General features: G+C 47.0%; 1 protein-coding gene across 4 annotated transcripts in view; it reads left to right on the top strand.

Moving 5' to 3' along the window:
• Window positions 1-2,428: 2,428 nt before the first annotated feature.
• LOC106573090 (collagen alpha-1(XIV) chain) overlaps window positions 2,429-16,229 on the top strand; it is a 258,521-nt gene continuing 244,720 nt past the window's right edge. For 2 of the 4 annotated variants that reach the window (XM_082959258.1, XM_082959260.1), the window contains exons 1-2: window positions 2,429-2,865; window positions 4,789-4,907. In XM_082959258.1, the coding sequence (XP_082815384.1) occupies window positions 4,817-4,907 (91 nt within the window). In that variant the 5' untranslated portion in view covers window positions 2,429-2,865; window positions 4,789-4,816. The remainder of the gene's footprint in view (window positions 2,866-4,788; window positions 4,908-16,229) is intronic. The other 2 variants (XM_082959256.1, XM_082959252.1) reach the window with 2 other exon arrangements.

The raw sequence follows: 16,229 nt of genomic DNA on the forward strand, positions 1-16,229 counted from the left end.
GTCTCCCTCTCTCTCTGGGAGCAAGGGTCTGGGTTTCCCTCTCTCTCTGGGAGCAGCTGGGAGGGTGTAGGTCTCCCTCTCTCTCTGGGAGCAGCTGGGAGGGTGTAGGTCTCCCTCTCTTTCTGGGAGCAGCTGGGAGGTCTGGGTTTCCCTCTCTCTCTGGGAGCAGCTGGGAGGGTGTAGGTCTCCCTCTCTCTCTGGGAGCAGCTGGGAGGGTGTAGGTCTCCCTCTCTCTCTGGGAGGGTCTAGGTCTCCCTCTCTCTCTGGGAGGGTCTAGGTCTCCCTCTCTCTGGGAGCAGCTGGGAGGGTGTAGGTCTCCCTCTCTCTCTGGGAGGGTCTAGGTCTCCCTCTCTCTCTGGGAGCGGTCTGGGAGGGTGTAGGTCTCCCTCTCTCTCTGGGAGCAGCTGGGTGGGTGTAGGTCTCCCCCTCTCTGGGCGCTGGGAGGGTGTAGGTCTCCCCTCTCTCTGGGAGCAGCTGGGAGGGTGTAGGTCTCCCTCTCTCTGGGAGCAGCTGGGAGGGTGTAGGTCTCCCTCTCTCTGGGAGCAGCTGGGAGGGTGTAGGTCTCCCCTCTCTCTGGGAGCAGCTGGGAGGGTGTAGGTCTCCCTCTCTCTCTGGGAGCAGCGGGAGGGTCTGGGTCTCCCTCTCTCTCGGGAGGGGCGGCTGGGAGGGTGTAGGTCTCCTCTCTCTCTGGGAGCAGCTGGGAGGGTGTAGGTCTCCCTCTCTCTGGGAGCGCGGGGGGTGTAGGTCTCCTCTCTCTCTGGGAGCAGCTGGGAGGGTGTAGGTCTCCCCTCTCTCTGGGAGCAGCTGGGAGGGTGTAGGTCTCCCTCTCTCTGGGAGGGCAGGCTGGGAGGGTGTAGGTCTCCCTCTCTCTCTGGGAGGGGCAGGCTGGGAGGGTGTAGGTCTCCCTCTCTCTCTAGGAGCAGCTGGGAGGGTGTAGGTCTCCCTCTCTCTGGGAGGGGCTGGCTGGGAGGGTGTAGGTCTCCCTCTCTCTCTGGGAGCAGCTGGGAGGGTCTGGGTCTCCCTCTCTCTCTGGGAGCAGCTGGGAGGGTGTAGGTCTCCCTCTCTCTCTGGGAGCAGCTGGGAGGGTGTAGGTCTCCCTCTCTCTGGGAGGGCGTAGGCCCCCCCCTGGGAGGGTGTAGGTCTCCCTCTCTGGGGCGCTGGGAGGGTCTAGGTCTCCCTCTCTCTGGGAGCAGCTGGGAGGGTGTAGGTCTCCCTCTCTCTGGGGCAGCGGGGGTGTAGGTCTCCCCTCTCTCTGGGAGGGGCTGGCTGGGAGGGTGTAGGTCTCCCTCTCTCTGGGAGCGGCTGGGAGGGTGTAGGTCTCCCTCTCTCTCTGGGAGCGGCTGGGAGGGTGTAGGTCTCCCTCTCTCTCTGGGAGCAGCTGGGAGGGTGTAGGTCTCCCTCTCTCTCGGGAGGGGCTGGCTGGGAGGGTGTAGGTCTCCCCTCTCTCTGGGGCAGGGCGGGCCCCCCCTGGGCGCTGGGAGGGTGTAGGTCTCCCCTCTCTCTGGGAGGGGCTGGCTGGGAGGGTGTAGGTCTCCCCTCTCTCTGGGAGGGGCTGGCTGGGAGGGTGTAGGTCTCCCTCTCTCTGGGAGCAGCTGGGAGGGGTAGGTCTCTCTCTCTCTGGGAGCAGCTGGGAGGGTGTAGGTCTCCCTCTCTCTCGGGAGGGGCTGGCTGGGAGGGTGTAGGTCTCCCTCTCTCTGGGAGCAGCTGGGAGGGTGTAGGTCTCCTCTCTCTCTGGGAGGGGCTGGCTGGGAGGGTGTAGGTCTCCCTCTCTCTCTGGGAGCAGCTGGGAGGGTGTAGGTCTCCCTCTCTCTGGGAGGGGCTGGCTGGGAGGGTGTAGGTCTCCCTCTCTCTGGGAGGGGCTGGCTGGGAGGGTGTAGGTCTCCCTCTCTCTGGGAGGGGCTGGCTGGGAGGGTGTAGGTCTCCCTCTCTCTGGGAGGGGCTGGCTGGGAGGGGAGAGGTGTTAGGAGGACAGACAGACCAGAATAGTGCACTATATAGGGAAAAGGGTGCTCTTTTGGTTCTGATCAAACGAAGTGCACTATATAGGAAATAGGGTGCCATTTGGGATGGTCTATGGACGATGGATGGGAGGTTTGTAGGGAAAGAGGATGAGGGGCATTGATGCTACAGTACAGCTGGTGTGGAGTGGAGTTTATTCCAGAGCCGCAATGCTGCACAATTTACTATTACCCACGTTTCAAATTACGCTGTCCCAAAAGACAAGTCAACTAAAATAAGGCCCTATTCCTAGGGAATTTTCAAATGTTCATTAGATATTACGCAACAGCCATTCAAGGCACAACTTAGCGTAGATGTATGTTTAAATGTATAGTCACTTGGTGCGGTCACAGCCTCAGAGCACCAGAGAGCGCGCAACAGAATGTGTCGAAGCACCTGCTCAGCTTCCACCATTCCAATCCAGTCGGTGTCAGACATAACAATGCTGTGACAACTAACGATAGAGCTGAATTACCATTTCCTGAGTGTTAAAACCTACATTCGGTTACAAGTCGTTTACTTGACAAGTCCTGTCGAGGGAAAGTGCCTGAGGGTTTTGTCGAATTCCACCCTCCCGTTTTGCTCCGTCCTTCTGTTCCGCAGCAATTGGTCGATTTCTTTTCTTTTTTCCCCCGTCAGTCCACAGGATGAAATGAGGTGAAGGAAGGAGAGAGAGAAGTAGAGGGGGATGAATAGCCGAAGGGATGGGTGAATAACGACGCAAGAAACAGCCACCCCCAGTTTTAGTGTGGACTGACTGACGGAATAGTTGACTGAGAGAGGCTGAAACAAACCAGGGAGACAGACACACACTCTGGGGATTGAGAGGATCCGTGGGAAATAGGAGCGTTTAGGATTTGATGATTTGTGAGTTATGGATTGCTATTTCATTAATTCAGTATGGAATTTGTTTTGTTTGGAGTGCTTAGCCTTTATTTATTATGGTCCTTTACTCCACGCTCTCAAAGGCAATCAAGTGGATAGGTTGACTTGATCAAGTATACTGATAAATGACCAAATGAATTGTAAACGAATTGAAAGTTGTAGAATTGAACTAAACTTGTGGGAATCTTCTCATCGGTTTCCTGTCGGGTGCACAAGTTAACGATGAACTTCTGAACTAGGCACTGTGATAGTTGCACAACTGGGGTAATCTAAGCCATTCAAATGTTTTTGTGTGTCTATAAATCAAGTCAGAAATTATTTTGATGTATTACTAACTATCATTATTATGGTCTTCGTGGAATTTCATTGTAAATACAAAAAAAAGAAATATGTTTATTTTCCGGTTGTTTCCAGGGCGACAAGGTGCGTTTTGTCCCTATCTCATCTTCTATTGACGTGTAGGCTACATAGTTCAGCTTGATGAGGTGTATTTTGATTGGACAGCGTTTAGGGATTACTACTTCACGAGTTTCATCAGCAGTTTCAGCTTTCAAACTGAATGTGCTGATTCATGTATACTTCTTCATTTGAAGAATAATTGGCCATAAGGGTTTACAAGTAGGGGAAAAAACATCCAGTGTTTGTCAGCAAATAGTTACTTCCCATTGGAAACAAACTGGTTGAATCAACGGTGTTTCCACGTCATTTAAACAACGATAAATAAATGTGATAACATTGAAACAACGTGGGAAACTGTCATCAAACTGTAAAAAAAAAAACATATCCCTTTTTCACCCAACTTTTAACCTAAATCCAATGACAACATATTTTCTTGTTTTGGTTCAATTGTATTGCATAAGTATAGCAAATAATAGTTTTGAAGAAAACATTTTATGCTTTTGCTTGTATAAAATAGTTAAATGTCTAAATTATATCTCTGTCGTGAAGTCAATGTCCAGGCTTAGTTTGATGGACACAGATGCCAGGATTATGCTGTACAGTATCTCTCTATATAAAGATACATTTTGACACATTATTCACTTATATGTCATTTTCAGCCTACTGCCCTACAGCAGTCCTATGTGGCAGTATTGTACTAGCTTCCTCCATTCCTGTGCTGCTGTTACAATCTGCCTGTCTCGTCAAAGCCTTAATGATGAGTGACAGACAAGTTGAGCTCTGCTTGTTCTCAATGTCAACAATGGCACTCAAGAAATGTTCTCTTGGGCCTGTCCGTCAAAATGTAACAAAGTCCTCTACTGTTCTGTTTCCAACTTCCCATTCTCAAAGTGACTCTGATCTTCCCCTTTTTCCCCTCACTCCCTTCTGCCTGCCCCCACTTGAGACAGGCTGGGCCTCGACACTGAAAAAGCCCTATAGCTATGGACGTCTGTTACTACTCAATGCTGGTCTCTCTCTCTGTCTCTCTCTCTCTCTCTCAATTTCAATTTTCAATTTAAGGGGCTTTATTGGCATGGGAAACATATGTTTACATTGCCAAGGGAAGTAAACACTCTCACTCTCATACACTCTCTCTCTCTCTCTCTCTCTCTCTCTCGCTCTCTCTCTCTCTCTCTCTCTCTCTCTCTCATTCACTCTCTCTCTCATTCTCTGTCTATCTGTCATTCTCTCTCTCTCCCCCCTCTCTCTCTCTCTCCCTCTCGCTCTCTCTCTCTCTCTCTCTCTCTCTCATTCTCTTTCTTTCTCTCTCATTCTCTCTCATTCTCTGTCTCTCTGTCCTTCTCTCTCTCCCCCTCTCTCTCTCCCCCCTCTCTCTCTCTCTCTCTCTCCCTCTCTCTCTCTCATCATTATTCCTAAAACCTCTTTCTAGCGCTCTCCAAAGCCCACAGCTGTGGCAGTCAGGCAGTGTTAAATAGTCTGTATTTTTCCTCCTCTCCCCGCTAGGTGCAGAAGGAGCATCACAGTTGTAAGGATGCTGATTGTAGGACTCCCAATAAGGACATGGTGTCCTCTGCTCTTCCTGGTGTTGGCTGTACATTTCCCAGCCCCTGCCCAGGGTCAAGGTAAGGACTACACTGTGACTGGATGATTACCCAAATGCTTCCGTTGGTGGTCTCCTCTGTCAGTTCCTCTTTTGATGTGCAGATTTGGTCCCATTTCATTCCATCTCTTACTGTATGTGGACATGCCATTTCACCCCACACCATGTCTTTGTTTTACATTCAAATAATACCATTTGATTCTAGTTTTGTGTTTGTTATGCTTTTTCATGTTTTTTGTTGTTGTAAAGAATATTATTTGGGTGTAATCATATACATTTTTACATGGAGCATAAACCGAGCCTTATAATGAGATATAAGGTCCAGTCACAGAAGCACATCTGATTGCTATCATGCTTAGCTGGGCTGCCGACTTGATATCCTCAAGATGATTCTTTAATCAGTCATCTATCATGCAACAACCTTCACCTGTGGTCAATGGAAGAACCCTGTGGAGCTGGTCTCGTTTGGTCTGGTCTTGGAGACAAACTGGGTTTAAATACTATTCGCAATTATTTCAAATACTTTTTTTTATCTGTGCTTGATTGAGCCTGCCTGCTTTAATTGGGCAATAGAATAATCTCAAAATGGCAAACCCTCAAACCCATCTGGCACTCTAGGCAGACTCAGTCAACCCCCCCCAAATAGTTGAAAGATTTTGAATAGTATGTGAACCCAGGTCTGCTGTGAGCGGATCGGAAAGGGAGAATATTCAGGATCCTATCTGAGGGGGGGTACATATGATAACGTCCTCCAGGGACACATCAACATTTAATTGTCTTGGCTGTGTGCTGCTTGGATGTAGCTCAGCTAAACATTCCATCCAGGCCTTGGAGTGAAATGATCCCGATGGCCAGAAGTAAAGTCTGCGTCCCAAATGACACCCTATTCCCTATGTAGTACACTACTTTTAACCAGGGCCCATAGGGCTCATAGGGCTCTGGTCAAAAGTAGTGCACTATATAGGGAATAAGGTGCCATTCGGGATGCAGGCAAAGTAAAGCATCTGGTGCCGGAGTGGAGGCTCTGTGGACTGGTGTGGAGCAGACCTGGGTTCATCTGGTGTGGGAGTGGAGGCTCTGTGGACTGGTGTGGAGCAGACCTGGGTTCATCTGGTGTGGGAGTGGAGGCTCTGTGGACTGGTGTGGAGCAGACCTGGGTTCATCTGGTGTGGGAGTGGAGGCTCTGTGGACTGGTGTGGAGCAGACCTGGGTTCATCTGGTGTGGGAGTGGAGGCTCTGTGGACTGGTGTGGAGCAGACCTGGGTTCATCTGGTGTGGGAGTGGAGGCTCTGTGGACTGGTGTGGAGCAGACCTGGGTTCATCTGGTGTGGGAGTGGAGGCTCTGTGGACTGGTGTGGAGCAGACCTGGGTTCATCTGGTGTGGGAGTCGAGGCTCTGTGGACTGGTGTGGAGCTGACCTGGGTTCGATTAGTATTTGTTTTCTTTCAAATACTTGGAAAGTTCAGTTAAGCTTGTCTGGCGCAGTGGAACCAATGGGATAGCCCCAACTCCCAAGAGTGTCATCCCTGTCCATCTGGTAGTCCAGGCAGGCTCAATCAAACCATTAACAAATACTATTTGAACCCAGGTCTGGTGTGAAGAGGGGGATTTCTGGCTCCTGTCTGTGGAGGGTGTATATATAATGTATATCTGGTCTGCATGTCTCTCCCCCACGGCTACTGACTCCTGTCTGTGGAGGGTGTATATATAATGCATATCTGGTCTGCACGTCTCTCCCCCACGGCTACTGACTCCTGTCTGTGGAGGGTGTATACATAATGTATATCTGGTCTGCACGTCTCTCCCCCACGGCTACTGACTCCTGTCTGTGGAGGGTGTATACATAATGTATATCTGGTCTGCACGTCTCTCCCCCACGGCTACTGACTCCTGTCTGTGGAGGGTGTATACATAATGTATATCTGGTCTGCACGTCTCTCCCCCACGGCTACTGACTCCTGTCTGTGGAGGGTGTATATATAATGTGTAACTGGTCTGCACGTCTCTCCCACACGGCTACTGACTCCTGTCTGTGGAGGGTGTATATATAATGTATATCTGGTCTGTACGTCTCTCCCCCACGGCTACTGACTCCTGTCTGTGGAGGGTGTATATATAATGTGTAACTGGTCTGCACGTCTCTCCCCCACGGCTACTGACTCCTGTCTGTGGAGGGTGTATATATAATGTGTAACTGGTCTGCACGTCTCTCCCCCACGGCTACTGACTCCTGTCTGTGGAGGGTGTATATATAATGTGTAACTGGTCTGCACGTCTCTCCCCCACGGCTACTGACTCCTGTCTGTGGAGGGTGTATATATAATGTATATCTGGTCTGCACGTCTCTCCCCCACGGCTACTGACTCCTGTCTGTGGAGGGTGTATATATAATGTATATCTGGTCTGTACGTCTCTCCCCCACGGCTACTGGCTCCTGTCTGTGGAGGGTGTATATATAATGTGTAACTGGTCTGCACGTCTCTCCCCCACGGCTACTGACTCCTGTCTGTGGAGGGTGTATATATAATGTGTAACTGGTCTGCACGTCTCTCCCCCACGGCTACTGACTCCTGTCTGTGGAGGGTGTATATATAATGTATATCTGGTCTGTACGTCTCTCCCCCACGGCTACTGACTCCTGTCTGTGGAGGGTGTAATAATGTGTAACTGGTCTGCACGTCTCTCCCCCACGGCTACTGACTCCTGTCTGTGGAGGGTGTATATATAATGTGTAACTGGTCTGCACGTCTCTCCCCCACGGCTACTGACTCCTGTCTGTGGAGGGTGTATATATAATGTGTAACTGGTCTGCACGTCTCTCCCCCACGGCTACTGACTCCTGTCTGTGGAGGGTGTATATATAATGTGTAACTGGTCTGCACGTCTCTCCCCCACGGCTACTGACTCCTGTCTGTGGAGGGTGTATATATAATGTATATCTGGTCTGCACGTCTCTCCCCCACGGCTACTGACTCCTGTCTGTGGAGGGTGTATATATAATGTGTAACTGGTCTGCACGTCTCTCCCCCACGGCTACTGACTCCTGTCTGTGGAGGGTGTATATATAATGTGTAACTGGTCTGCACGTCTCTCCCCCACGGCTACTGACTCCTGTCTGTGGAGGGTGTATATATAATGTGTATCTGGTCTGTACGTCTCTCCCCCACGGCTACTGACTCCTGTCTGTGGAGGGTGTATATATAATGTGTAACTGGTCTGCACGTCTCTCCCCCACGCCTCTCTGCTCGGGTCAAGCTAGGCCACTTACCATTTCCTGTATATATAATACACTGGGAGGTCCATTTGTTGCAAAAAGAAGAGATTTTAGGTTATTTGAACCCCCCGTCACCACTGTCTTTCATCTCCTATTGTAGTGGACACTGGACACAACTAGCTGCTACAACCTGTAACAGCCAACCTCTACCTGTCTTTGGGCCCCCCAGTGTGTTGTCTGGTCAGGCTCTGGGGTCAGTGGCATGCTGTTTCATATGACAGAGTCCTTCACTAATGATTCTCTATTGATTCCATGTCTGACTGTATGGGTCAGCTTCGTGCTGTTCTCCAAATGGCATCAGATTAGCTTTTAGTTACCTAATTAGAAAAACAAGGTGTTTCATTTCAACGTGTTAAAATCTAGATTGGTGAATTTGTATGTGTAGGGAGAGATGCTGATGAGAGTGTCAGAAAAACAGTTCAATAAAACCAAACAGATTGTTGTGTTTTCAATGACCTACACAGTAGAGTACCCTCTTACAATAAGAGGCTCCAAAAGGGTTCTTCTGCTGTCCCCATAGGAGCACCCTTTTTGGTTCCAGGTAGAACCCTTTTGGTTCCAGGTAGAACCCTTTTGGGTTCCATGTAGAACCCTCTGTGGAAAGGATTCTACATGGAACCTCAAAAGGTTTACCTGGAACCAAAAGGGTTCTTTAAAGGGTTTTCGTATGGGGACAGTTCTCAAAGGGTTTTCCTATGGGGACAGTTCTCGAAGGGTTTTCCTATGGGGACAGTTCTCAAAGGGTTTTCCTATGGGGACAGTTCTCAAAGGGTTTTCCTATGGGGACAGTTCTCAAAGGGTTTTCCTATGGGGACAGTTCTCAAAGGGTTTTCCTATGGGGACAGTTCTCAAAGGGTTTTCCTATGGGGACTGTTCTCAAAGGGTTTTCCTATGGGGACAGTTCTCAAAGGGTTTTCCTATGGGGACAGTTCTCAAAGGGTTTTTCTATGGGGACAGTTCTCGAAGGGTTTTCCTATGGGGACAGTTCTCAAAGGGTTTTCCTATGGGGACAGTTCTCAAATGGTTTTCCTATGGGGACAGTTCTCAAAGGGTTTTCCTATGGGGACAGTTCTCAAAGGGTTTTTCTATGGGGACAGTTCTCGAAGGGTTTTCCTATGGGGACAGTTCTCAAAGGGTTTTCCTATGGGGACAGTTCTCAAATGGTTTTCCTATGGGGACAGTTCTCAAAGGGTTTCCCTATGGGGACAGTTCTCAAAGGGTTTTCCTATGGGGACAGTTCTCAAAGGGTTTTCCTATGGGGACAGTTCTCAAAGGGTTTTCCTATGGGGACAGTTCTCAAAGGGTTTTCCTATGGGGACAGTTCTCAAAGGGTTTTCCTATGGGGACAGTTCTCAAAGGGTTTTCCTATGGGGACAGTTCTCAAAGGGTTTTCCTATGGGGACAGTTCTCAAAGGGTTTTCCTATGGGGACAGTTCTCAAAAGGTTTTCCTATGGGGACAGTTCTCAAAAGGTTTTCCTATGGGGACAGTTCTCAAAGGGTTTTCCTATGGGGACAGCTGAAGAACCCTTTTAAGGTTCTAGATAGCATCTTATTTTCTAAGAGTGTAGAGTGTAGAGGGGTCATAATGGCCTGTGTTGTTAATGCTACTGTGTTAATGTTCATTTTAAATCCATGTCTGGGGTTTCATTTAGGCCTGGATGAGTAGAATGAAGAACATATTGACATTCTATGTAAACCTAATTCACATTATCCAAAGAACTCTTGGTCAATATCTCTTCTCTAATCCCCACATTTGTAGTATTTAACATGACAGTACTCTTAACCAACTTTGACTGAACGGCACCGAATGTATACTGCAGCCTCATTCTCCACGTGGTGTGATCGAGGACTAGCAGAACAGTCTTAATATTTAAATACCCTCAGCAGGGATTTACGCACCATGCTGGTAACAGATACATGTTCAAAACAGATGAAGCGAGGCCTTAGTCAGGTAGGTGAGCAGCGTGCCGAGAGAGGGAAGACAGACAGACAGACAGACAAACAGACAGACAGACAGACAGACAGACAGACAGACAGACAGACAGACAGACAGACAGACAGACAGACAGACAGACAGACAGACAGACAGACAGACAGACAGACAGACAGACAGACAGACAGACAGACAGACAGACAGACAGACAGACAGACAGACAGACAGACAGACAGACAGGTAAAGGGCTCAGAGGATTCAGGGATAAGTGCTATCTGCCACAACAGAAGACTCCTCACATGGAGGAGAGGAGAGGAGAGAGGGATGAGAGGAGAGGGATGAGAGGAGAGAGGGATGAGAGGAGAGAGGGATGAGGGGAGAGAGGGATGAGAGGGATGAGAGGAGAGAGGGATGAGAGGAGAGAGGGATGAGAGGAGAGGGATGAGAGGAGAGAGGGATGAGAGGGGAGAGGGATGAGAGGAGAGAGATGAGAGGAGAGGGATGAGAGGAGAGAGGGATGAGAGGAGAGAGGGATGAGAGGGATGAGATGAGAGGAGAGAGGGATGAGAGGAGAGAGGGATGAGAGGGATGAGATGAGAGGGATGAGAGGAGCGAGGGATGAGATGAGCGAGGGATGAGAGGAGAGGGATGAGATGAGAGGAGAGAGAGATGAGGGATGAGATGAGTGACAATGACATGCTGATAGACAAGGGTGGAACAATGACATGCTGATAGACAAGGGTGGAAAAATGACATGCTGATAGACAAGGGTGGAATAATGACATGCTGATAGACAAGGGTGGAACAATGACATGCTGATAGACAAGGGTGGAATAATGACATGCTGATAGACAAGGGTGGAACAATGACATGCTGATAGACAAGGGTGGAACAATGACATGCTGATAGACAAGGGTGGAACAATGACATGCTGATAGACAAGGGTGGAACAATGACATGCTGGTAGACAAGGGTGGAACAATGACATGCTGATAGCCAAGGGTGGAATAATGACATGCTGATAGACAAGGGTGGAACAATGACATGCTGATAGACAAGGGTGGAATAATGACATGCTGATAGACAAGGGTGGAACAATGACATGCTGATAGCCAAGGGTGGAATAATGACATGCTGATAGACAAGGGTGGAACAATGACATGCTGATAGACAAGGGTGGAATAATGACATGCTGATAGACAAGGGTGGAACAATGACATGCTGATAGACAAGGGTGGAACAATGACATGCTGATAGACAAGGGTGGAACAATGACATGCTGATAGCCAAGGGTGGAACAATGACATGCTGATAGCCAAGGGTGGAATAATGACATGCTGATAGACAAGGGTGGAATAATGACATGCTGATAGACAAGGGTGGAACAATGACATGCTGATAGCCAAGGGTGGAACAATGACATGCTGATAGCCAAGGGTGGAACAATGACATGCTGATAGACAAGGGTGGAACAATGACATGCTGATAGCCAAGGGTGGAACAATGACATGCTGATAGCCAAGGGTGGAATAATGACATGCTGATAGCCAAGGGTGGAATAATGACATGCTGATAGACAAGGGTGGAACAATGACATGCTGATAGCCAAGGGTGGAACAATGACATGCTGATAGCCAAGGGTGGAACAATGACATGCTGATAGCCAAGGGTGGAACAATGACATGCTGATAGCCAAGGGTGGAATAATGACATGCCGATAGCCAAGGGTGGAATAATGACATGCTGATAGCCAAGGGTGGAACAATGACATGCTGATAGCCAAGGGTGGAATAATGACATGCTGATAGCCAAGGGTGGAACAATGACATGCTGATAGACAAGGGTGGAATAATGAAATGCATCACATCATGAAGGAATCCCTCTCACAGCTACTGTATTCATCTGTGGAAGCCTCGACTCACAATAGTGTTCCACTGTTCCTCTAGGAATCCTCCACACCCTCATCCTCACACAGAGCAAATGGACGTATATGTTCCAATACATTATTCAGATCTCATGTCCAGTTGAGTCAGGCTGACAGATGCTCCCATGCACTCGGGGGGGGGGGGGGGGGGGGTGATCTATCAGGGAATGAGCGGAGGGTTGCTGCCATCAATATCTCAGGTGCCACATACTGCCGATGTTCCCTTGACAGGAATGTAACCCCTGCTGCAGCCTCTCCCACCTTATGTGTGTATATTAGCGCGTTGACAAAAGCAGAAGACTAATGTCTATCTGGACTAATAAACATCCTATCCTCCGTCAACTCAATTCATGTGCAGTGACTCAGACAGTACAAATGGAAAGTACTTAAAGATGGGAATTTATGAATTTGTAGCTACTTCTGGCCAGGCAGGTGGTGTTAAATACCTCACATTAAATTCACATCTAGTATCCAGTCATTATTTAATTGTCATTTCTGTTTCCCAGGTGGTGTTAAATACCTCACATTAAATTCACATCTAGTATCCAGTCATTATTTAATTGTCATTTCTGTTTCCCAGGTGGTGTTAAATACCTCACATTATATTCACATCTAGTATCCAGCCATTATTTAATTGTCATTTCTGTTTCCCAGGAGGTTTTAAATACCTCACATTATATTCACATCTAGTATCCAGTCATGATTTAATTGTCTTTTCTGTTTCCCAGGGGGTGTTCTAGACCTGTATAACTGTTTAAGGTGTCACCAAATGTCTCTATTCATTACAAACCTATGTTGATACACACGGTTAGATAAAACACTAGAGATCACAGCATATGTTCAGGTTATGGACTGAACAGGAATTTCAGGATATATTTACTCAGCACACATTTATAAAAATGTAAAACTGAAATATGACATTTTCATAATAAGTATTCAGACCCTTTATTCAGTACTTTGCTAAAGCACCTTTGGCAGCAACTACAGCCTCGACTCTTCTTGAGTGTGACGCTACAAGCTTGGCACACCTGTATTTGGGGAGTTTCTCCAATTCTTCTCTGCAGATCCTCTCAAGCTCTGTCAGGTTGGATGGGGAGCGTCGCTGCACAGCTATTTTCAGGTCTCTCCAGAGATGTTCGATCGGGTTCAAGTCTGGGCTCTGGCTTGGCCACTCAAGGACATCCGTGCTTCTACACCTGCATTGCTTGCTGTTTGGGGTTTTAGGCTGGGTTTCTGTACAGCACTTTGAGATATCAGCTGATGTAAGAAGGGCTTTATAAATACATTTGATTTGATTCAGAGACTTGTCCCAAAGCCTCTTCTGCATTGTCTTGGCTGTGTGCTTAGGGTTGTTGTCCTGTTGGAAGGTGAACCTTTGCCCCAGTCTGAGGTCCTGAGCGCTTTGGAGCAGGTTTTCACCAAGGATCTCTCTGTACTTTGCTCCGTTCATCTTTCCCTCGATCCTGTCTAGTCTCCCAGTCCCTGTCGCTGAAAAACATCCCATAGCATGATGCTGCCACCACCATGCTTCCCTGTAGGGATGGTGCCAGGTTTCCTCTAGACGTGATGCTTGGCATTCAGGCCAAAGAGTTCAATCTTGGTTTCATCAGACCAGAGAATCTTGTTTCTCATGGTCTGAGAGTCCTTTAGGTGCCTTTCGGCAAACTCCAAGCGGGCTGTTATGTGCCTTTTACTGAGGAGTGGCTTCCGTCTGGCCACTCTACCATAAAGGCCTGATTGGTGGAGTGCTGCAGAGATGTTTGTCCTTCTGGAAGGTTCTCGCATCTCCACAGAGGAAATCTGGAGCTCTGTCAGAGTGACCATCTGGTTCTTGGTCACCTCCCTGACCAAGGACCTTCTCCCCCGATTGCTCAGTTTGGCCAGGGGCGGCCAGCTCTAGGAAGATTCTTGGTGGTTCCAAATCTCTTCCATTTAAGAATGATGGAGGCCACTGTGTTCTTGGGGATCTTCAATGCTGCAGACATGTTTTGGTATCCTTCCCCAGATCTGTGCCTTGATACAATCCTGTCTCGGAGCTCTACGGACAATTCCTTCGACCTCATGGCTTGGTTTTTGCTCTGACATGCACTGTCAACTGTAGGACCTTTATTTAGACAGGTGTGTGCCTTTCCAAATCATGTCCAATCAATTGAATTTACCACAGGTGGACTCCAATCAAGTTGTAGAAACATCTCAAGGATCATCATTGGAAACAGGATGCACCTGAGCTCAATTTCAAGTCTCATAGCAATGGGTCTGAATACTTATGTACTTAAGTTATTATTATACTTTTTTTATGTATACATTTGAAAAAAATATCTAAAAACCTGTTTTCGCTTTGTGATTATGGGGTATTGTGTGTAGATTGATGAGGAACAAATAATATGTAATACATTTTAGAGTAAAGCTGTAACATAACAAAATGTGGAAAAAAGTCAAGGGGTCTGAAAACTTTCCGAATGCACTGTATTTACTGAACACAGAAACAACCCCCAGATGAATTCCTATCAGGTTTATAGGAGATATTTACTGAACACAGAAACAACCCCCAGATGAATTCCTATCAGGTTTATAGGAGATATTTACTGAACACAGAAACAACCCCCAGATGAATTCCTATCAGGTTTATAGGAGATATTTACTGAACACAGAAACAACCCCCAGATGAATTCCTATCAGGTTTATAGGAGATATTTACTGAACACAGAAACAACCCCCAGATGAATTCCTATCAGGTTTATAGGAGATATTTACTGAACACAGAAACAACCCCCAGATGAATTCCTATCAGGTTTATAGGAGATATTTACTGAACACAGAAACAACCCCCAGATGAATTCCTATCAGGTTTATAGGAGATATTTACTGAACACAGAAACAACCCCCAGATGAATTCCTATCAGGTTTATAGGAGATATTTACTGAACACAGAAACAACCCCCAGATGAATTCCTATCAGGTTTATAGGAGATATTTACTGAACACAGAAACAACCCCCAGATGAATTCCTATCAGGTTTATAGGAGATATTTACTGAACACAGAAACAACCCCCAGATGAATTCCTATCAGGTTTATAGGAGATATTTACTGAACACAGAAACAACCCCCAGATGAATTCCTATCAGGTTTATAGGAGATATTTACTGAACACAGAAACAACCCCCAGATGAATTCCTATCAGGTTTATAGGAGATATTTACTGAACACAGAAACAACCCCCAGATGAATTCCTATCAGGTTTATAGGAGATATTTACTGAACACAGAAACAACCCCCAGATGAATTCCTATCAGGTTAGTGATCATATCTATTTCTCTGACCTAAAGGTTTCCCTCTATCCTTCAGCGTTTATTTATAGCTTGTGCCAGATTGTATATAACCTTACATGCCTATATTCTTCATAATAAACAGCTTCAAGTCCCTATATGTTAGATACTGTAGTAGATTCATAGATTTATAGGCATGTAAAGATTACATTGGTACCCATTCTACTCCTTGCAAGGAGAAACAAACACCACTGTGTTTGTTGGCCTGGGCATAGAGCCTTGTCTTTTCAACTTCTCAGTGTCTTCTCAACTTCTCATTGTCTTCTCAACTTCTCATTGTCTTCTCAACTTCTCATTGTTTTCTCAACTTCTCATTGTCTTCTCAACTTCTCATTGTCTTCTCAACATCTCATTGTTTACTCAACTTCTCCTTGTCTTCTCAACCTCTCCTTGTCTTCTCAACTTCTCATTGTCTTCTCAACTTCTCCTTATCTTCTCATCTTCTCATTGTCTTCTCAACGTATCATTGTCTTCTCAACCTCTCCTTGTCTTCTCAACTTCTCATTGTCTTCTCAACTTTCCATTGTCTTTTCAACTTCTCATTGTCTTCTCAACCTCTCCTTGTCTTCTCAACTTCTCATTGTCTTCTCAACTTCTCATTGTCTTCTCAACTTCTCATTGTCTTCTCAACTTTCAACTTCTCATTGTCTTCTCATCTTCTCAACTTTCCATTGTCTTCTCAACTTCTCATTGTCTTCTCAACTTCTCATTGTCTTCTCAACTTCTCATTGTTTTCTCAACTTCTCATTGTCTTCCCAACTTCTCATTGTCTTCTCAACTTCTCATTGTTTTCTCAACTTCTCATTGTCTTCTCAACTTCTCATTGTCTTCTCAACTTCTCATTGTTTTCTCAACTTCTCATTGTCTTCCCAACTTCTCATTGT

This window comes from Salmo salar, chromosome 02, assembly GCF_965601325.2.
Source record: "Salmo salar chromosome 02, fSalSal1, whole genome shotgun sequence".
NCBI lineage: Eukaryota > Metazoa > Chordata > Actinopteri > Salmoniformes > Salmonidae > Salmo > Salmo salar.